The sequence below is a fragment of the Typha angustifolia genome, chromosome 5 (assembly GCF_048772165.1).
Source record: "Typha angustifolia cultivar Huaian chromosome 5, ASM4877216v1, whole genome shotgun sequence".
In the NCBI taxonomy this organism is placed as follows: Eukaryota; Viridiplantae; Streptophyta; class Magnoliopsida; order Poales; family Typhaceae; genus Typha; species Typha angustifolia.
In genome coordinates this window covers 2,238,319-2,260,613 of record NC_133243.1, presented here as the reverse complement: position 1 = coordinate 2,260,613, position 22,295 = coordinate 2,238,319, and the positions used below count along the sequence as shown (strand labels likewise).

Below are 22,295 nucleotides of genomic sequence, written 5' to 3'. Positions count from 1 at the left end.
AAGAATTTTGAAAAGGACTTCCAACTTATAATAGCGCTGCCCTGTTAACTAATGCCTAAGAATAGAACTTCGAAACTCTCCGTATAACTTAGTTGTCTCCCAAACGCAACTTCTTCTTTAAAGTCCAAGTAGATAATGACTATTTTGCAATGTTGCCTTTAAAATCTAAAAGTTCCAACTCATATCCGACAACTTATGCAAATAAAGAAAGGTAGTAGGCAACATCAGCTTGAGAAATTATTCCTAATGGAATCAAGTGGTGCATACGACAAAGAAATAGATCAGCAATTTCCCTCACTGCTATGGAAATCGATATAAATGAAGAATATTTGTACATATATATTCCTACAAATTTTTCTTATTTGCGTGCAGGCAGCTTATAAATTTTATATACTTTTCAAGTCATGGAAAAAGCATGGATTTTTATGATATTTTACGAATCACAACCTATATTTTACTTATTTTATGATTCACACCCTATATTTTATTTATTTTATGATTCACACCCTATATTTAACTTATTTTATGATTCACACTCTATCTTTAATAATTTTATATTCTAACACTTCTTTTTCTCTATAATTCTCATTTAACATCCTGATGATATTTTGACTAACTAATATCAACTAAATTACTAAAATACTGTCACTACTCTTTTCATAAATTATTTTTTATATTCCAATAGAATACTCAATGAAGTGCGTTAAATAAGAATTATAAAGGAAAAATAGATGTTGAATTATAAAAATCTCAAAGAGGGATGTAAATCACAAGTGTGATTTATAAAATTTTTATATTTTAACATATATAATTATGAATTTTAATAATCTAACGGATAAAACTGCATATATATTCTAACTGAAATATATATATACAAATATAAGTATAGGTCTTTCTATCTTTTTATAATTGAATTGATAAAATTTCAAGTGTGAATTAAATTTGGGAGACTATATGCATGAAAATACAAGCGTTTTAAGTGGTACCCATGAAACCAAGTGTTCTGGGTGGTTAACATTCGAATATTGATTTTTTGAGCTGTAACACGAAATAAGATATTTTAGAAGCGTATGCATGCAAACCAAGGATAAGCAATGCAAGACATGACAATTTGGTTGTCACAAGGCACCATTATTAACATGAAGGAATATTAAAATAAAAGAAGGCATCGAATAAAATATAGCTTAGTTAATCTGCATTATAATCCAATGGAGTAAATTTGCAAGATTCTTGAAAGTAATCACATAAACTGTCCAGCTAATCAGGCAATTGGGAAACTTAGGATATGTACAATAGCATCTAACATTACCAAATAACCCAACAACCAACTGCCTCTTATAACCATATAATGAGTCCAAAGGCAATCTGGCACCAGTTTCAGTAACCCACGTCCCCACTCCTTGCCTGCCCAAATGGGTCGTTTCACTTCCTCACGCACTGCTCCTCTTGCCTTCAGCACCAGAATGAGCCCAGAAAGGCTTTGCAGGAGTGCGCTTAAGAGCCTTCACTCCCAGTGGGTTGTTCTTGCTCTGTAATTAAACCAAAGAAAAGAATATATTAGATAGGTAGGTAACGATATATACTAGAGAAAGTTGAATATTACATCAGACAGAACATAAATCTAATAACAGTTCTACTTACAGGAGACCTAGATAACTACATATCAGATTGATAAATGGATAGATAGATACACTAATAAAATATTAAAATAACAACTATCTGTTTCTAAACAGAACAGCATAAATGATAAAACTTATGTCTCAAGGCATAAATTAAGCACAAGTACTCTTAAGTTTGAGAGTTACCATCAAGCAAGTTCCTTCGCGGATGTTGCAAATGGGGTAATCATGGGGACAGCAGCTGTAATGGTCTTCACAGCATGTAGCTGCCTCAAGTGGGCAGCATCCCCATCCAAAGCATTCGCGGCCAAATTCGAAGACACAGCAGCATGTGGTGCTCTCTGGGCAAGTGTAATAGTTGTCGCAGACGGTCGGAGGCTTCACAGGAGAAGGGGGTGATGGCCCAGGGTTTGGTGGGTTCTGACCATTCTTGATGGGGTAGGATGCTTCCATTGCGATTCCACATTTGCCAGTTGCAGCGGCAATGTTGCGCTCCATCTTCACGTACCCATCCTCTCCCCAATCTCCGCCCCATGAGTTCTTTACAATCCAGTAGTCTTTGCCATTCTCAGTGCCATAGCCTACAGCAGTGACACCATGATCCAGCTCGGTCCCGCAAATTCCAGTGAATATGCCCTGAGAAAACCAGTGCGGCACATTACTTTCTTAGAAAGATACAAGTCTAAATTGTGATCTATGACCTATAAATCAGGCATATTCGTGCAGTAGAGTCTCCTCACTTGGTAAGTTAATGATTCAAGTATAACCCTTGATCCCATCCACAATCAGATAAAAGGTTTCAGGCATACAGGGATATTTGCAAAGTAATTGCCACAAAGTGTTGGTCGGCAATGAGATATGCTAATGGTTAAAATTCCAACCAAAAGTTTCCATAAAGAATGACTAACTAGTATTAGTTAAAAGTGTGTAACAACAAGACAGAATTAGGTTTTCAATCATGAAAATGGGGAAAAGAACAAAAAAAAGTAGTGGGCCACCATGTGGCAGAGGTTGGCCAACTATAGGCAAGATTGTTAAATACAACTCTCCACTAGAAGATAATTTTACATTTAAATTGGTCGACAATCCACGAGATTACCCACTTCCATCTCGAGAAAATGAAGTGGGCACTTAAAGTCAACAACCACTAGAGTAAATAATCAACAGGGCTTATCCTAAGGCAAGAATCTGAAATAATTTTAGTGCTCGAAGATCAGCACCATTATCAGAGTTCTTTAGAATGCAAAAGAGTCAACATAGGACAGAAGCCAATATTTTCAGGATCAGATAAAGATATATGGTGTTAGTGCAGAAAAATCATAGATGGGGTAATAAACAAACAGATCAGCAATTTTCTATAGCAAGCGAAGACATAATTGTCTTAATCAAGAAGCAACATATAAGATTGAGATCCAATTATCATCTCCATGTATAATCAACAGAATCTTACCGATTGATACAGCTGGAAGGCCCTGCCTCCAGCTTCAATGGCAACACTAATTGGTTGATTTGCAACAGCCTTCTGCAAAGCTTTCTCATCGTTGACTGGAACATCCTCATATGAGTCAATAGATACAACCCGTGCATTTTTCTGCAAAACATAAAAATACATAAACAAAAAGTTGTCATCCAGACACCAATTTAGGAATGAAACGAGTCAATACAACTTAGCAAAGAGGAACGAGGATGGTACCCTGTAGGTATCGCATCTGCCATCTCTGGCATTGTACGGGTAGTCCTCCTCGGTGTCAATGCCACCATTGTTGATGATAAACTCAAAGGCATAGTCCATAAGACCTCCATCGCAACCTTGGTTGTAGCTTGTATCACAGTCAACAAGCTCCTGCTCGGAAAGCGAGATCAGATCTCCGGTAACAATCTGATTTATACCTTCAACGGCAGCAATTGTTGAGAACGCCCAGCAGCTTCCTATAATTCCAAAAGATCAAATCGTTAGATTAAGCAAGGGGCGAACCATTTTATCTAACCTTTGTAACCACCCCCTTTAATCCTTAGCATGCATATAGGATCATCGATGCTGTTTAAATAATATAGATATCAAATCTATTAAATGTATGCATCCTTTCAAATAATTCTCGAATAACTCTTATATGATAGCTTTAAATTACTTTAGCAGATAACTCAGGTGATTTCCACCTTGAAAGAAGAAGTGAGGAAGGAACCAGATAGCAAAAAGGACAGTAAAAAGAAATCTTATAGGTAAAACACAATACAAAGCATATACAGAGGATCTCCATAGAAGCAACCTAAGGAAACATGTGAAAAAAAAATTAAAAGAAGAGGGTCCTCCCTAAACTCAAATATAAGTACCAGAGAGGAGGTGTTATGGGGGAAAAGTATCATAGCTTTCACATGAATAAGAAAAACTAAGCACTAATTTTGTTGCAAAATACCCAAAAAAAAAATATAATTAAAAAAATTAAAAGAAGAGATAAAACTTACCACAACTCCCTTGATCCTTGACACTAACAACCGCTCCCTTCTTCCTCCAATCAACGGAATCCGGCAGCGCATCGCCGGCCCGCAGCCGGTACCGATCACTGCCCTCCCCCTCGTCCCTCCGGCGGTGGGATCCCTCAGCACGGACGCCGAGGAACTTCGCCCGGTACTCCTCGTTGGTGAGATCGGCGAACCGGTTCAGGCCGAGACGGAAGGCGTGAACCCCAGCGTCGGCGGCCGCGTTGTGCTGGTCGATGTACCTGAGGTTGTCCTTGAAGATCTCAAACCTCTTCTCCTCCTCGTCGATGGCGTTGTACGACTTCCGATGCTCCGCCATCCACGAGCGGTAGAGCCGCCTCACCTCCTCCTCACTCCTCTCGCCATACCCGACGATTGACAACTCCGCCAAAGACAAGCCCAGGAAGAGAAAAAGGACGAGCAAGGTAGAAAGCTTGGAACCCATTGTCTTTTCTTTCTTTCTTTTTCTTTCTTTCTTCCGTATGAGCAACTCTGGGTTCATTTTATAGGGAGGGTGAGAAAGAGAGGGGATGGTGGGAACGGGGTGGATACTTTTTAGTTAATCAGATTTATTTTATTTATGAAAAGTTTTAATTATAATAGGAATAATGAGATGTACAGATTGTAACTTTTCTTATTTTATATTGGAATTATTAATAGACAGTGTTCTCATCTTAGAGAGAGAGAGAGAGGAGATAAGGAGAGAGAAGAAAAAGAGGATGAGGTGAGAGGTGGAGATAGTTCAGCCAATCGAATGAAAACCAACCAAATACCTATCATGGAATCGGGAGCGACGGGGGGAATCCGTGGCCTCGTTTCCAACATATGTTCCAACGCTTGTACTTACAAATTTTATGCGGAAGACTCCATCATTTTCTTCTTTTTTACTGGGCAATTTTCGTTCATTCTATGTATGTTCAATTTTGATGATCTCATATTATTCGTATATCCTCTTAAATTTTGTATTGGCAATGCATTATGTACTCTTGAAAACTTTTTTTTATGAGAAATTATATTTACCTCCTATGGTTAAGACTAAATTGATTTCACTCTTTATAGTTTTATTTCTATTAATTAATTCTCTCATGATCTAGATTAAAATATAATTATTTATTTTTTAATATATTTAACTAAATTATATGTTGAATTTTAAAGATACTCATTAAAAATAAAGTTATAAATAATTAAATAAATTTTTAATGCATCTAAAATAATACAAATTAGATTTTTAGATAACACAGATTAAACAAACATTTAAAATCCGATTGATTTTTATTTTAGATGCATTGGAATTCTCTATAACTTTGTCTAATAAGTATCTTCAAATTTAACTTATAAATAGACAATATAATAAATTAATTAATAATTTTAGTTTAGATTTAATCATAAGGAGGTAACAAAGTACACATGAAACTATACCGGCAAAGTGAATTATAGTCTAACCACACAAGGAACTAAAAATATTTTCTCTTTTTTGGATAGATGCCTTTCAAAACTTTTTTTGATAATTATATTAATGCAACCCAGTGAAGGACTGCAACTAAATTAATTAGTCTTAGATAGCAAAACTGGCTTCTCTTAGGTGTTGTTAGGGTTCGATGTGCACCGACTCAAGTAGTCTATCTCGTCTCTAAAGGGTGACACGGTGAAGGGGAAAGCTGCAAAAAGGAGATGGTAACAAGGTTAGAGAGAGGATTTGATACCAGAGAAAGAAAATTATGGAAGACTAATTCATTAATAAATTAATAATTCAATGCAAAGATACAAACGATAAGCTCTATTTATAAGAAATAAAATAAAGAGTTCTAAGATAACTAAAGTTGAAAAAAAATAAATTAATGAGCTTATGTAAATGAGTATCCATATCTCATTCGAATTAGATTACAATTATATCCAAAATAGAATATGAATATGAACAAATTTAAATATAAAAATTATAGATTACAATGCTACTGATCATATCTCTCTGGTTTCATAGTTTTCGGATATCGTATGAATACTTATTTATTATCTTCTCAGAACTACGTAGATTATAAATTTCTATAATTCATGGATCAGACTAGTGCGAAATCAGAATTCTTACGCTAAAAATGTCCATCTGTAGTAGTTATCGTTGTTACTCATACAATGTTTATGCGAGAGCTCGTAGATTCATTGTGGAAAAGAGAAATGCAGCAATCGCATGACCGGCGACTACGGGTTAACTGGGTGTCCTGACCGCTAATTCCTCCCAACCCCCGTTCCAAGGATTCCGATCTAAAACAATTTCGAATCTTCGAGTGTTTCGAGGGTCGCCGTGGCTTCATTTGATTGGTTTTCGTGGGGAAGTGGTATACTATATACACGATTTAAAAAGAAGAAAAATAAGCGAGAATAAAAAGAGTGGACCCGGGATGCACGCCACTATTATTGGTCGCTTTCCTACCAAATTAGCTTCTAGTTTCGTACTCACTGAATAATTGTTCTTTTTTTTTATATTTATATTCTATGGCATAGTAATTATCTTAACCATGTAAAATCTCTCAACTACTTCTGTTATTATTTATTTAATATTTCTACTAAAAAGATTAGATGACAGTCACGTAATTATTTTTATGCACTCTCGGATGATTTTATTTTTATATAAAAAATTACCAGTAAAATAACTATTTAACATTTTATTGGCACTATCTTATTATAAAAGAAAAGTGCCGGCTGCAATTGAATCTAGATATTTAAACCCTACACTCAATGACCTCTTTAACGACGGAAATTCGTTGGGTTACGTCTCTACGACCAATTGTGTATTGATAAGGAGTGTATTAGAAATATAGAACAGGCCACATCTTGGGGTACACAAGTAATTTAAATTAATTGGGTTTTGTGGACCCACTTGACGGCGATCCGTCTGAGTGAGAAGCATGATTTTGGGTAAAATTATGAACGGCGTGACAATAATGTCAAAATAATTGCTGGCAATTGTTTCTACGAAAGAAACTCTCTACCTAGCCTACTACCTTGGGAGGTTGGACGGATCTATCTGCATTTATGAAACTCCGTGGTAACTAAAATGTGTCAAATTACCTTAGTTTGTGTTTGGTTGCACAAAAAGCGAGACAATTTATATGGGTAGTTTCGCAAACTTTTTATTATTTGGTTGAAGAAAGTGAATTAGTGTTCTACTCATTTTGTGACTGAATTGGTGAATTCAAAGTGCATGGTCAATGGGTGCTCTTGAAAGCAACATTAAACTTGCGTACTCTGATTGTTATGATCGGACCATGTGGGTTAGGTTAGTTGAGTCACTTGATTCGACTCGAGTCAACTTAGGAGTGGCAATCGGGTCAAGTTAAATAGGTTCAGGTCGGGTCGAGTCGGATTTGAGTCGAGTCAACTTTACCTTAATACAAACACAACCTGATTAATAAATGGGGTTGCATTTGGTAAACATGAACACGAGTCAACCCGCCTAGACTGTTTGATAAACGGGTCGAGTTAACATGACAGCTAACATGACCCGTTTAACCTGTATACTTAAACATGTCATGTTAACTCGATCCGTCTAATCTGTTTAATATAAATCTTATATAAAATTTAATATTTACTTATTTATCACATATAAATAGTGTATTATACATACAAAATAACCTATTACCAACTCAAAACTCATACAACATTAAAATTACAATCCTTATTGTAATACCCTCTCCCGGCATGGGCACGTGCACGCCTACGCGCCCACACAACACGTGCGGCTCACACAACAGGACGGGCGGGGCCTATCATGCACATATACACTCCTATGCACATATAATTATGACATCCTAAAATAATACCTACTAACATATTCATGCTCACATAATCCAACACCAAATAAATCATACTATCAACCAAATAAATTTGTTAACATATGAATATACAAGTCCACAATAATATACACTAGACCAATACATAATCTAGCAGGACCCACATAGACCACGACAAACCATCAAGATACAACTAAACAATTGATACATGAGTATACTATAATCTGACGTGTACTATAATCGTATGATACAACAAAGTACAAATATAACAAACAATGATACAACTCAATTTTTATACAAATTATTATATATACCATCTCGCATCTATAGCTCACTTCATCAATCTAAAATATCTTTTCGGGATATCTCAAGTTACTATCACGTACCACATATCTGAGAGAGTTAGAAAAGAAATAAAGAGAGTCATGAGCAAAAGGCTCAGTGAATATATCTTACCTCGAATCAGTGATGCCAAACAGAGAGTAAATTATATATTGGATAATATGAATCAGAAAGAGCATCATATCATGAATGAGTATATGAATGTATCCTCAATAATATATATGAAAAGTAAATAATATGTCATAACTAATAAAAGTATATAATCATTGACAATAAATAAACAGACCACCATATCATACTATCATCATAACTCTCTCTTAAATATAACATATGATGCACCATGCTATTGTACCAAATACAACCATATATGATATATATTAACGACTCGATAATCAGGTAATTAGATGATAATGAAATCATATGTATTTTTCAACATCTTAATCATTAATGTCAGCTTTATATGTTATCATCATACTAGACCACTATGCATAGTAAACACTCGGTACCTGGTCTCAACATCATGCCCGAAGGCTCAGAGCATACTCTGCCACTCACAAGAAGTATCTCAAATACCTTGCCACCCGCTAGGGTATCAACATCCATCCAGACTGGGCACCCTTCAAGCTGATAGAAATCTCATGAGGATAACTCACCACATATGCCCTAGCGAATGGCATGTGTCCGTTTGTCTGCTGTGCACACAAACTAATGACCTCGGACGTAAGGCCACAGAATCATGACTATGTCGAGCAATCAATCATCCACCAAATGCGTCCTAACCCTCGCGCCCACTCGAGTATCCTTAGGCTTTCTATCAACTATCCTATCAATCATATTTTATGCTGTCCTTCTAATTGACCGATCATATGCATATATCTAGTATGATAACAAGTCAATGCATAATAGAAATTTAGGTAGAACAGGAATGAAGAGAAAAATGATGCAATGTAGTCTCCAACCATTTAGTCAACATATGCATACTCATGCTAATATATCACATGTATACTCATGCTATAGATCGACTAGACATAAAATTATAATAGTATAGTCATCTCTAATCATCTCTATTTATCATCACCATACTTATATCCAAGATCAGCCTAATCACATACATGATAAAAATATGCTCAACTATAATCATCTCTAGATAAAGTCATATAATCATGCTGAAGGCTAAATTATGCATGTACATAATATATAATATAACCTAATTTAAGAAAGGCGTCTAGGAGATAAAACTACTCACTTATGATCAGAAGACCCAAACCACTTATCCCTCACATCCGTTAATCAAACGTCAACTCATCGATAAGTAGCAAGAAGTTAGTCGTTCATTTAATTAAAATCTGTTCATGTAAAATATGATGATTTATTAGATTTTAGAATTTCTACTTACCTTAATAACTAGCTAGATTTTTTAATTATAAATAAAAATAAAAATATAGATAAAATCTAATTATAAGTAAATTGTGGTTCTCACTCTATCTTGATTCATTAGGGACTATGTAGTCATTACTTTATAAATAAATAAGCCTAGTATTTTATTTGTTACAAAAGAATAATAATATATAATAAATTATTAGAATTTCTTAAAATGTATCTCATAAGAATATTAGTATAGAAATCTAATAATTATGATTTACAAATCTATCTATTAATCTAACAGAGATATAAGTAAATAATAAATATAAGTATTACCTATATTTATACCTAATTAATCATTAATTAAACAAATTATAATTAATAATAATTATATTGAAGAATATATATATTACTATTAAAATAATTAATGTCTAAATACTTTATTTGCATTAATTAAGAAAGAAATACCTAAATAAATAACATAAATAAAATAAAATAGAAAACTAGTGGTGCCACCAGTGCTGGACCGAGCGCAGCCTGCTACAGAAAGAGAAGGAGAAGAAGCTGAGGAAGAAGAAGAAGAGAGCAAGAAGAAAGAAGAAAGAAGAAAGAAGAAGAAGAGGAGAAAGAGAAGGAAGGAGGGTGTGGACCCGAGCCGACGGGGAGGGCACTGGCCGGTGTTGGCCAGCCAGCAGCGGCCATTCACCGGCAGCTCGGCTCTGGCAAACCCGAGCTAAGGCGGAAGAAAGAGAGAGAAAAAAAGAGGAAAGAAAAGAGAGAAGAAGAGAGAAAGGAGATAGAGCTCACCGGCATCAGTAGTTCCAAGGGAGGTGGCGGCGGGCCGGTGTTGTCAATGAGGAGAGAAAGAGAGTGTGAGAGAGAGTAGAGTGGGAGGGTGACTACGAGAGAGAGAGAGAAGGTAGTGGGGATGTTAGCGCTATGGCTGCGGCGTCGGCGGGCCCATCGGAACTAGCTGGCCCTGCCGACAACTGGGGGTGAGTGGCACCCTCAGCTCGTGCCACCCAGCAAGGCACGAGGTCGGCCACATTGTGGCTGGCCATGTCATGCCATGCAATATGTTATTTTTTTTAAGAATAGGTTGTTACACTAATACATATATATCCATCTCTTAAGGCCAAACGAATGTCGTGTCACATGTTGCCGCTAAACACGTCGTATCTAGAAGGTCCCATCGTAGTATTCAAATCCATTTCCTTCACTTACTCACTCTTCTTCCTCCTCCGCCTTCCCATTTTTCTAGAGATGATGACCATGGCGCTCCTCCATCACCTCTCCTCTTCTTCCACCTCCCCCATCCGCTATTTCTTTATCACTCCTTGTGGCTTCTCCTCCCCTCTGACAATGAAACCCTAACGATCAGACGAGCATCCCCTTCACCGGCAACCGGATTGATCCCCCATCTTGCGTCGTCGATACAAACCCCTTCGAGTTCCTTTCCTTCTTCTGAACCATGTCCACAATGCATCATATGGAGATTGCCGCCGACTCCCTATACAAGGCAAAGCTCAGCCGTGGCTTCTACCACCTCTACGACGGCTAGGAGGTCATTTAAGTCGGCATGGAGGCTGCTGTCACTAAATTTAACGCCATCGTCACCACCTACCGTGACCACTGCATTTACCTCGGCCACGGCGATGATCTCATATCCAACTTCGCTGAGCTCATGGGCCGTCGCAACGGGTGCTCTAGAGAAAAGGGCTGATTGATGCATTTCTACAAGAAGGATGCAAATTTCTACAGGGGGCACGGGATCGTTGGGGTGCAGGTTCCCTTGGGATATGGCATTGCGTTTGCTCAAAAGTATAACAAGGAGAGGATGATGATGTTTACATTATATGGAGATGGGGCGGCGAACCAAGGGCAACTATTTGTGGCACTTAATATGTTGGCACTGTGGGAGCGGAGGCATCGTAGATGGACATCGACGAACTCTTGTGGTAGATGGCAGGTGGAAACTAAGCGAGAGGCACCGCGATAGGCAGCAGACGACGATTAGAGAGATTGGAGAGAGAGAGGTGGTGTGGCAAAAAATTTTTGCCCTTTTGGTGAGATGAGGCGGTTACGGCTAGACTGCTAGAGAGTAGAGAGAACGAGAGGCTGATTTAGATTTTAGACTTTAGTTATCTTATATATATGGGTGATAGGCTCTGATACTAATTTGTTGGGCTCTGATACCAAATTGATGGGCTCTGATACCAATTGATGGGCTCTGATACCAAATTGATAGGCTCTAATACTAGATTGATGGGATCTGGAACCAAAAGATCGGCTACGGAACAATTCCTTAAAATATAAATTTATTGTAGGAAGCAGTCCACACAACCATGGAAAAATATTCGTCAAATATTCTCCGATAGTCAAAAAATTACAAAACTAATTGGGTTAGATCCATAACTTCCTGATCTACAATTTTTGTTTTTACTTCCTTCACAGATTTGAACTATAGTAGGGACGAAAACACGGAATAACGTGGTTGATGGTGGTGGTGACGGGTGGAGTGGATGCTGCGGTTTTGGATGGGTATGGAGATGAGGGTGGATTGTCGATGTGATTAAGGGAAGTAGACGAAGGGAACGAAGTGGTCGAGATCCCAAAGAAGAGGGGTGGCTCGATAGTCGAGGGAGATTAGAGGTTAGAAGAAAACTTGCCAACGGTAGAGGTGGAAGGATGGTGAAGAGGAAGGAGGGAGGAGTCTAGAGAGAAGATATGAGGCAAGAAATCAAGAATCCAATAGCATAATAAAGTTGGCTGCCTTCCACATATTTATAGAGGCTAGCCAACAAGTCCTAAAACAATATGAAACCCTAATTTTAGAGGATTCCCATCGATCGTGTTCGAACGCACTCAAAAAGCTCAATCTTTGGATGTGCGAACGCGATGCAGGCGTTCGAATGCGGGCGTTCAAACTCGCCCGACTGCGTTCGAACGAACAATATGTGTTCTTTGTATTTGCGAACCTGATGTAGGCGTTCACAAGGGCGTTCAAACGCGACCCCACCTACGTTCGAGCACAACTTATAGGAATTTTATTTTAATGAAAATAAACACCTAATGCAATAAAAAAAGATCCTAACTAAATGTATCAATGGGTTAGTGGGTTGGCGGGTTGACTCGACTCGGCCCAACTTGTGTACTTAAACGGGTCAAACAAGTCAAAACAGGTCGGCTATATAAACCCGAACATGACTTGATTATTAAACAGGTTAGGCGGATTGACTGATTTGTGACCCAAACCAAATTATTCTTTTCATCTTTATCTTTACCGTAGCCGTTAGATCATCTTTATATTTCTAGGAGTATATCATAGATGTAAAAGCATTTCGATCTCCTAAACCCTGGCCATCTTTAGCACTAGCTGCCATCCTACTTTATGGTCATCCACCACCACCCTTGGCCATCCGCCACCCTCTGACGACCACCACAACGTCAGATATTTACCATTTTGCCCATTCTGACCTTGCTCCACTAGTTTAACCATAACTTTCCATTAGTATCTTCGATTAACTTAATTCCAAAGCTATTAGATCCGAGACTTCCAAGGTTATTACCATCAAAATCTCAGGATCATCCTGCAAATCATTCCAGATCTAGTATGCAATATTGATTGAATCCATGCCTAGATTATTGAACTTCTGAGGCCTAAGTTTACAATGCTCGTCGAGGACTCCTCATAGAAATTTTTCACCATGACAAGTAATAGTGAGATGATGGGCTATGCGATGGTTAATAGGTTTGGACAAAACCATCATGCACTTTGGCATGCTGACATGATAGGTTACGTAACGATTCCTTCAAGATTTGGATTTATTATAGGAAGAAGTCCGTACAATCGAGAAAAAATATTTACCAAATATTCTCTAGTAGTCAGAAAATTATGAAACCAAGTGGGATCGTTCCGTAACTCCCTGAGCTATGTTTTTCGTATTTATACCCTTCATAGATTCGAACTGCAACTGGGACGAAAATATGATATAGTGCAGATGATGGTAGTGGTGATGAGTGTAGTGGATGTTAGGGTTATGGATGATAATGGAGATGAGGGTGGATGGTTGATGTTGTTTAAGGGATAAAGATGAAGGAGAAGAAGTGGTCGAGATCTCAAGAAAGAGGGAGGACTCGATAGACGATGGAGATTAGAAGTTAAGAGAGACCTTGCCAATGGTAGAGATGGTAGGTTGGTGAAGAGGGAGAAGAGAGATTAGGGTAGAGAGAAGATAGAGAGAGGCAAGAAACCAATATTCCAATCGCATTCTGATTTTGGCTGCCATCCACACCATTATAGAGGCTAGCCAACAAGCCAAAATAATAATTATTAACCCTAATTTTAGTGGACTCTTGCCGATCACATTCGAACGTGCCCGATTGCGTTCGAACGCACAAAAGGCGTTCTCTGATTTTGCAAACCTGATGCAAGCTTTCGAATGCACCCAACCGCGTTTGAACTCGCATTTCACGTTCTCTATTTTTGCGAACCTGATGCAAGCGTTTGCAAAAGCGTTCAAACGCGACCTATAGAAAATTTATTTTAATGAAAACAGATAACTAATGCAATAAGAAAAGATTAACTAAGTGTATCATGACACCCCAACTATTGATTACAACACTTGTCAGTCTAGTGTTGCTTAACCACTTATAAACATAGCCTGCTATAAATACGAGTTCTATTACATTTATAATGATACGAATCGAGTCAGATTGGGTCACATTATAGAGACATTGGGCTTAATGGGTTGAGTTTATTTATCTTATCTACTTAAATAATTTAGTCATCTTAGTAGGTTAGAAGTTTATTTAATTAGCTAAATCTAACTTTACACAATTTTAAAAATAATATATATAAAATATTAGTTAGATATCTGAAAATTATGAAACTAAGATTAGCAATCTCAAGATCTACAAAGTTTTAAATTCAAGATTTCTCTGGATTTGAACTCTATTTGCGGTGAAACGAATGAATAATTAGAGAAGATAAGGAAGACTATTTAATTAAGTTTGTTTAGGGCTTTTTAATTTAATCTCTATAAATAGGGCCTTATGGCTTGTATATGAGAAAGGATTAGTCAACAATTATTTGTTTACTACTATATAGGGCCTTATGGCTTGTATCTCTAGGTCGTTGGCCACCATCTTTCATTGGATAGGTCTCTACTAGCCTCTAGCCTCCCTCTTCTTATCATCTACTTCTCCTTCATTTTATATTCCCTAATATCTGTTACGGTCAACATCGAGGAAGATGATTGTTTATCCAAGTTACTAAAATGAACAGAACTCAATACGAAAATTTTGAAGGCAATAGGGATCAATCCAATTGTTGGAACGATCTGAGATTTGGATATGTTATTCCTCTAGAAGTGAGGAATCCAATGCAATCAGAATCTTGTCAATCATGTAAGTAGATCAAAAGTTATGAAGGAAATAGTGACCAAAGATCAAGGGATGGCGGGATGGATGCGGATGATGTGGTTAGGGTTTTGGAAGATGATAATAGCTATGGTGGATGGATTAGTATCTTGAACAAGATGAGGTGGGAGAAGGAAGCTTCCATGTATGGTTAGTTGCTAGAGTGAGAAGGGAGAAGCGACGAAAGCTTGGGTTGGATACGGGGTTGGGAGGGAGGAGGGAGAAGTTTGGCTCAAGTCTAGATGCAAAACTAAGTTCAATATTTAATAATGCAAAGATGGCTATTTTCCACATATTTTGGAGGCTAACTAACCATCCAAAAATCCTAATACGAAACAACTTAACTGATGTGTGTTCGAATGCCCCTCGACCGCTTTCGGATGGCCAAAAACAGGGCTCTGGATATGCGAGCACGATTTGCGTTCAAAAACACTTGCTGAAAGCCATCTTATTTTTTTAAAATAAATTTAGAAAATGATACAATAGTATCCATTAAAGAGTGAGTTAATATTTGCACTAATCTGGCCATTAAGGACAACCAAGGTGCAATAGATCCAAGTAGATACGATCTCAATTAATCGAGTTGTATCACCCTCAGACCTTCGACCACCTCTTAGAAGATATTTTTTAATCTAACCATCCGATTGGCATGAAATTAGATTCGTTGGATGCTCTCTCCGAGCATATCAAAATTTCACGTCAATCTAATGGCTAGATCCAACTAAAAGATCCCTCAAATTCTATGAGAAGTCTAGGACTGTTACGAGTCGGACTAAGCCAATTCGTATTAAATTGGTATTAGAGCGAACTTTCCTTGGACCACCATGACCACAAACTTGCTACTCCTCTTAATTGATGGATATGGGCAGATCGACAAAGGATGCAAGCTGATCGAGAAGAGACTAGGGCATCATGGGAGAGGATGATAATGATCCTAGCCAACGCACAAGGAGCGAGGATCACCATATAGAGCTCTCTACCTACAGCAATCACAGTGGAAACACTAACCTATCCGAGTGAACCCGACGAACTAGATCTAGTTACTACAACGACAGTTGAACTAACACTAGCAGCGGCCTGTGGAATACCACCACCACCATCTCCTATTTATCTAGATCGACGTCCACCACTACTTGTCATCTAGCCATGGGTCGAAGAGTGGCCAACACTAGTGGAGTCAGCCAATTGCGAGAAGCTCCTAATCACACTGATAATGCAACACTTTGAGGAGGGCAATCCAACGAAATGTGTAGAATCGCAACTTCGGGAAGAATAATCATGGGTATATCTCGATGATTTAGCATTTTGATAAACAGAACCAAGGGCTGCTAAAGAGCCACCTCCTCAGTCCATAAGTGACGAGCCAAAGCCCAAACTGGTTAGACCGTGCACGAGGTTTAGATTAGACTCATATCCATATTGGATTGCGAGTGAGATTAGTCCAAGCATTGGACTAATTGGTTGAGCACCAACCAGTAGGACACATCAGGCTATATTTGGCTGTGCCCTAGACTCGGCTAGAAGGTTAGTGGAAATGATTCGACAACTATAAAAGGTTTGAAAACCAATATAGACACCTTGAGGACAAAGTGATCGGAAGTGAAACACCCACTAATTTCCCATTATAAGCAATTAGTAGAGGTACACTTAGACCATAGTCTAATTTATTAATATGAATTTATAATAATTATTATGTTTAACAAAGCTATCATCTAAAGGTGATTAATATTTAAGGTTCAAGTTGACAAAGATAATTAAATAAAAAGACTAAATTATATTAAAATAAATTAAAGAGTAGTTAATCTATTCGGGCCAGCCCAATGCCCAAAGCAATGGGTTGGGTTGTAACTAATCCAAAGACCACAACACTAACTCACCATGGTTAGGTTCGAAGCCCAAACTATCCAAAGATAGCCACTTGGGCTGGGTCGCACAACTAGCATGGGCTACAATAGAAACAGAATCCACATGGTTTGATGGGTCCAAGGTGGCCAAACTCACTAGCATTACTTGAATGAAGGGAATAAATAATCATAATAGGTGAACAATATAAAAGAGAGAGAAAAGAGGAACTCATCTGCCAAAGGAGGTGTTAGACAAAAATTTGCATGAAACGTTCAAGAGATTTTTCTGCTCATCTAGTCGTTGGATCCTCGTGAAATTTTAATATGTTATAGATCTAGGAGCGAGCTTTTCAACATAGATTTCACACCAACCAGATGGCTAGATTGGAAGATATCTTCAAAATAGTAGATGAAGGTTGGAGGGTGATACAACCTAACAAATCGGGATTGTTTCTACTTAGATCGATTTGCACGTTGTTGCTCTTGATGGCTGTTTTGGCGCATATCTACCTTGCTTTTGTAATAGGGTTAGTGAACATAGGTCGAATGAGAAGTAGAGAAGGAGAAGAGGGAGCCTAGAGACTAGAAGAGACCGAACTAACAATAGTGGCGTAGTTGGCAAGGAGGGAGATGGAGGAGATGAGGCCGATGGCCAAGAGATAGAGATAGAGAGAGGTAGAGGGCCGCAAAGCAATCTAATAATGAGATAATTCTCAATTACGATTTCCTCCACATATTTATAGAGGCAAACCCTAGACCAGTCTCGATAAGGACTCAATCAACCGACTAGCTCGAGTTGAACTCGGGTTCCCAATACAACTCATGACTTGACTAAAACATTTAATCGACTTTACTAGACTAAATTATCAAATTAACAAATTGAGTCCACATTTATACGTACTTGAGTTCATGGCTTAACTAACAAGACAGCAGCAAAAAAGAATACAAATAAATAACTAAATAAATATGCTTAATCCTATGAGCCCAATGTGCCGTGAATGGATTCAATCCGACTGAGTCATATCAGAGAGAGAGAGAGAGAGAGAGAGAGAGAGAGAGAGAGAGAGAGAGAGAGAGAGGAGAGGGAGGGGAGACTGAGGGGTAGTGGGGCACATGTCTAGAAATAATTTTTATTTATTTATTTTAGTATAGGCTATTACAATACTATACACTAGGTGATTTGAAATTATAATTGAGAGGTAGGGATCAGGGTGTTTATGAGCAGTGTGCTCTTATTTTTGCTATGAGAAATGATTATGGTATATGTGATGATTCAGCTACAAGTAATGATTCTACTATGTGCGATGATTTACTAAAGAGGTGATGATGATGATGTTAGGATATAGGCCTACAATAGGAGAGAATGATGACGATCCTAGCCAACGCTCTAGGAGCGAGGATCACCACACTAAGCTCTCTACCTACAAGTGAACTTACTGAACTAGATCTAGTCGCTGCATCGATAGGTGAACTGGGCATTAGCGCTGGCCCATGGAATGTCACCACCGCTTCCTACTTATCCAGATTGACGTCCACCGTCCACTTGTCATCCAGCCACAAGCAGAAGCATGACCACCACTAGCGACTACCCATCGCAAGAAATTACTACCCTCACTAATAATTGATGTGATTCGGACCAGACCGAGTCATCTCGTGTATAGATACAACATAGGAATCTTTTCATGTTCCAATTTCTTAGTTTTCTTGAAGAATAAGAATTCTAGCTATCACGTTCGAACGTGAGAAAGTCGAGTTCGAACGCCCTATTCGAACGCCTGCATACGTTTGCAAATACATAGAACATAATTTGCCATTTGAACACGCCCAACCCCATTTGAACCATTTGAACACACTCAACGAGAATGTATTATTTTTAAGTTTATCATTTGTTTGTTTTGCTTGTTAGATTAGCCTCTAAATATGTGGAACGTTGGTTACCCCTAGCCTCCTTCAACTTTAACCCTCCATCTTCTTGGGATACTGACCACCTTCTTCCCCCTCTTCTTTCACCCAACAACACCTCGTGCAAACCCTACGTATAACCCATGTCCACTCCATCTCCTCCTTCATCACCACCACCCATCATCAACACCTCCACGAGAACTCTGCCTATTTTCTCCCTATCTATATTCCAAATATGTGAAGGTCATCAATACAAAAAAACTACACCAAAGAGATATAGAATGAACGCATCTATATTTGTAATTTTTTGGCTATAGGAGAATATCTAACAAATATTTTTCTACGACTGCGCGGATTGCTTTCCTACACCCGAGCTAGATCGAGTAGTCAAGATCGGGCCATAACAAGGTTTTAGAGCCACTGTTCCTTGGTCACCATGCCAACAACCAGATCCATGGCATTGAGACCCAATGAAGGGACCTCTATCGAAGGAAAGGCCACGGATGTGGTTAGATCTTAGAAGAACCCCAGCACACCAGTCAGGATTTCTCCCTCGACTTCTTCCATCAACTCAGATTTGATCAAGATATTATAAAGTTGCCTTCTACATATTTAGAGGCAAACTTAACAAGAAAAATAAACAAAAGATAACCCGAGAAACAATGCAACCTTGCCGAGCGTGTTCAAACGGGGTTGGGCACGTTTGAACGGACAAAACATGTTCTCAGTATTTGTGAATGTATACAGGCGTTCGAACGCGACAGCTAGAATCCTTATTCTTTGAAAAGAAAAGTGATTCAGCTCGAGACAACTAGGTCCAACCCCAATTGTATGTATCGTCATGAACTCAAATCAACTAAAGGTAAAAGCAATAAACTAATACAAGGACTAAATGGAAGAAGCAAATAAATCTAATTAAACTAAGGGATTTTGACCCAAGTCCTATCAACCCCTTGTAACCTAAAAAACTCAGTATAGAAATTGCTGATAAACACACGGTCATGATTGGAGGCTATCGTGTGTGGCATGCCATGGAGTCTAGCGACAACTCAAATAAAAATTTTAGCCACCGACTTAGTTAACCTGTCAATTACCATAAAAATAATAAAATAACTATGTACCAACAAAAGACCTATGAAATTCATAGAAATATCTTCCTATACATAGCCCGGTATAGGTAGTGGTCACAACAATCCCGTCGGTTTCAAAATTGAAGACTTCGCCCACTGTCAAGTTTCACATGCTTGGATAAAAGCCCTTATGTCACGCTGATATAGTTTTGCCAAACCAAGCCTTATTCGACTCTAGACTGGGTTGATATAGAACCATTACTTGTTAATAATTCCTTATTTATGAGTTCTAGTAGTTATTTGCTTATTTGCTAAAAATTAAGGATTTTCAAGCTAGGGCGTTTGAACACTAGGGAGGCCATACAAACATGGCATTCGAACGGCTGATGGAAGAGTACTTGCTTGAAATGTTTATTTTCTAGTCTTTTCTTATGTTATTTGCTTATGAGTCATTAGTTAGTGGAGTTGGACCACGCAACGTGGGTTAGGCTAATCGAGTTGTAGGTAGCAACCTAATTAGTCACTTCTTTTTGGAAATTGAATAAATTCGTTTTCTTGTTCCTTTATCTTATTTTCTAGTCTTTTTTTCTTATGTTATTTGCTTATGAGTCATTAGTTAGTGGAGTTGGACCACGCAACGTGGGTTAGGCTGATCGAGTTGTAGGTAGCAACCTAATTAGTCACTTCTTTTTGGAAATTGAATAAATTCGTTTTCTTGTTCCTCTATCTTCTCCCTCAACCTCCTTCAATCTAGCCGACCACCATTGTTGGCTGAGCTCCTCCCCCCTTCGTCTGGACGCCCCTCTCGACCATGAGAAATGACTCACTTCTCCCTCCTCTTCTCTGCCTTGCTTAGCATTCCGACCTACCTTACATCTCCATTCATCTACCTTCATCAACCCTAGCCGAGTTCCACCACCACCACCACCACTTAGCCACCCTTTTGCCGATCCATTCTGATACATTTGATCCCCACTCTAGATCCATCAAACCCTAAATTATCTTTCTAATCCAACTGTTGAATTTTGAAGAACCTATTAATCTTGAAGGTTCACGATAGACCTAGCTTTCAAATCAGAGGTTCAATCATGAATTAGATATCATATTTGGACTCGCATTGCTCGAGGAAGTTGGAAGCCACCTACGGATCACTATTTGGAGGTAGTTCTTATCATTGATATCAGAGCCAGGCAGACCTCCAACCTCCGACCTCCGACCTCCTTTAATGGTGGATACAAGGTCAATGGCAGTAAGGAGACAACCAAGAGATACGCCACTACAAGGAGATATTTCAGCTACCGGAAACTCAAAACACGGTGTCAAGCCAATCGATAATCATGGCTAACCCAAACCATAGAAGCTACTTTGCGGCAACCTTGGGCCTTACAAATGCCATGCTCAAGTTGACGATACAGCGGATGGACCACCTACAAAACGAGCAAGCTAAGTTTGAGAGAGATTATGCGGAATTGGTCAGCCGCTTCTACACCACGTTGAAGAATAGAGCGCAAGACGGAACAATGATGATTCCACCACCAGCACCAATATAGACCCAAAGACATGAATATCCATTGATACCTCTCCTAATGAATTTAGACCTACACCAGTGGTAACATTAAGGCCAACTACAGTGGAACCAGATCGGCGTGCCAACCTGATGAGATAGACCATGAAAGAGGATACCCCAAGTTCAATCCACTGCCTCGAAGGTTTAGAACTGAACCGAGAGCCAACCGCGAGGTTGATCACAAGATCTAGGGTCGAATTGCTCAATTGGACTTTTCAAGTTCCAAGGGGACAACTCCACAGATTGGATATTTCAAGTGGAACAATAATTTAACTATCAACGCACAATGGAAAAAGCCCAGGTGAAGATAGCAAGCTTTCGCCTCCAAGAGACGGCCCTTTATTGGTATTGATCTATCATTCATGGTCAAACAATTGATAAGTGGGCAGATTTATTAAGGAGTATATCTAGGCGATTTAGGACAGCACACTATGAGGATTTCCATGCCATCCTCAATAGAATGATGCAGCGAGCAACGGTGTTAGAGTACTAGGCGGAGTTTGAAAGGGTTAGTAGCCAATGCATACCAACATGGCCGGACCAGACATTATGAAGATCTTTCATATCTAGGCTACGGAAGGAGATTAGGGCGGATGTTGATACGATCACGCCTCGGGCTATGGAGCTCTGATACCAAATTGATACGATCTCCCCTTAGGCTAAGGTTTGATCTCTTCCAATTTCCTGATCTGAACTAGATTTGGCATGGAACTTTGAAATAAGATCCCGAAATATGTCGTCGTCGGATCGATGTGAAACTTTGATATGTTGTAGACCCAGAAAAGAGCTTTCCAACAAATCTAGTTTTAAGCAAATCGGATATGGAGATCTCGAGATATCGTCCGATTAGTGGACGAAGGTCAGGTGGTCTGTTTTGGATCCATGGATGGAGGCACGTGATCCTA

The 22,295-nt window shown here is 38.6% G+C and overlaps 1 protein-coding gene across 1 annotated transcript; it reads right to left on the bottom strand.

The window, feature by feature from the left end:
* Window positions 1-1,168: 1,168 nt before the first annotated feature.
* LOC140760057 (oryzain alpha chain-like) lies at window positions 1,169-4,587 on the bottom strand. Its single transcript, XM_073096849.1, has 5 exons — window positions 4,083-4,587; window positions 3,313-3,548; window positions 3,070-3,210; window positions 1,806-2,255; window positions 1,169-1,529 (listed from the first exon to the last, which is right to left on the bottom strand). Exons 1-5 carry the CDS (start codon window positions 4,540-4,542, stop codon window positions 1,431-1,433), a joined length of 1,386 nt encoding a protein of 461 aa, XP_072952950.1. The 5' UTR covers window positions 4,543-4,587; the 3' UTR covers window positions 1,169-1,430.
* Between the last annotated feature and the right edge of the window lie 17,708 nt (window positions 4,588-22,295).

Coding starts and splice junctions, on each gene's coding strand:
- LOC140760057 (XM_073096849.1), bottom strand. CDS start 4,542: ATGGGTTCCAAGCTTTCTACCTTGCTCGTCCTTTTTCTCTTCCTGGGC. Junction 3,211..3,312: donor GCAGATGCGATACCTACAGG/GTACCATCCTCG, acceptor TATGTTTTGCAG/AAAAATGCACGGGTTGTATC. Junction 2,256..3,069: donor CCTTCCAGCTGTATCAATCG/GTAAGATTCTGT, acceptor TGGTTTTCTCAG/GGCATATTCACTGGAATTTG.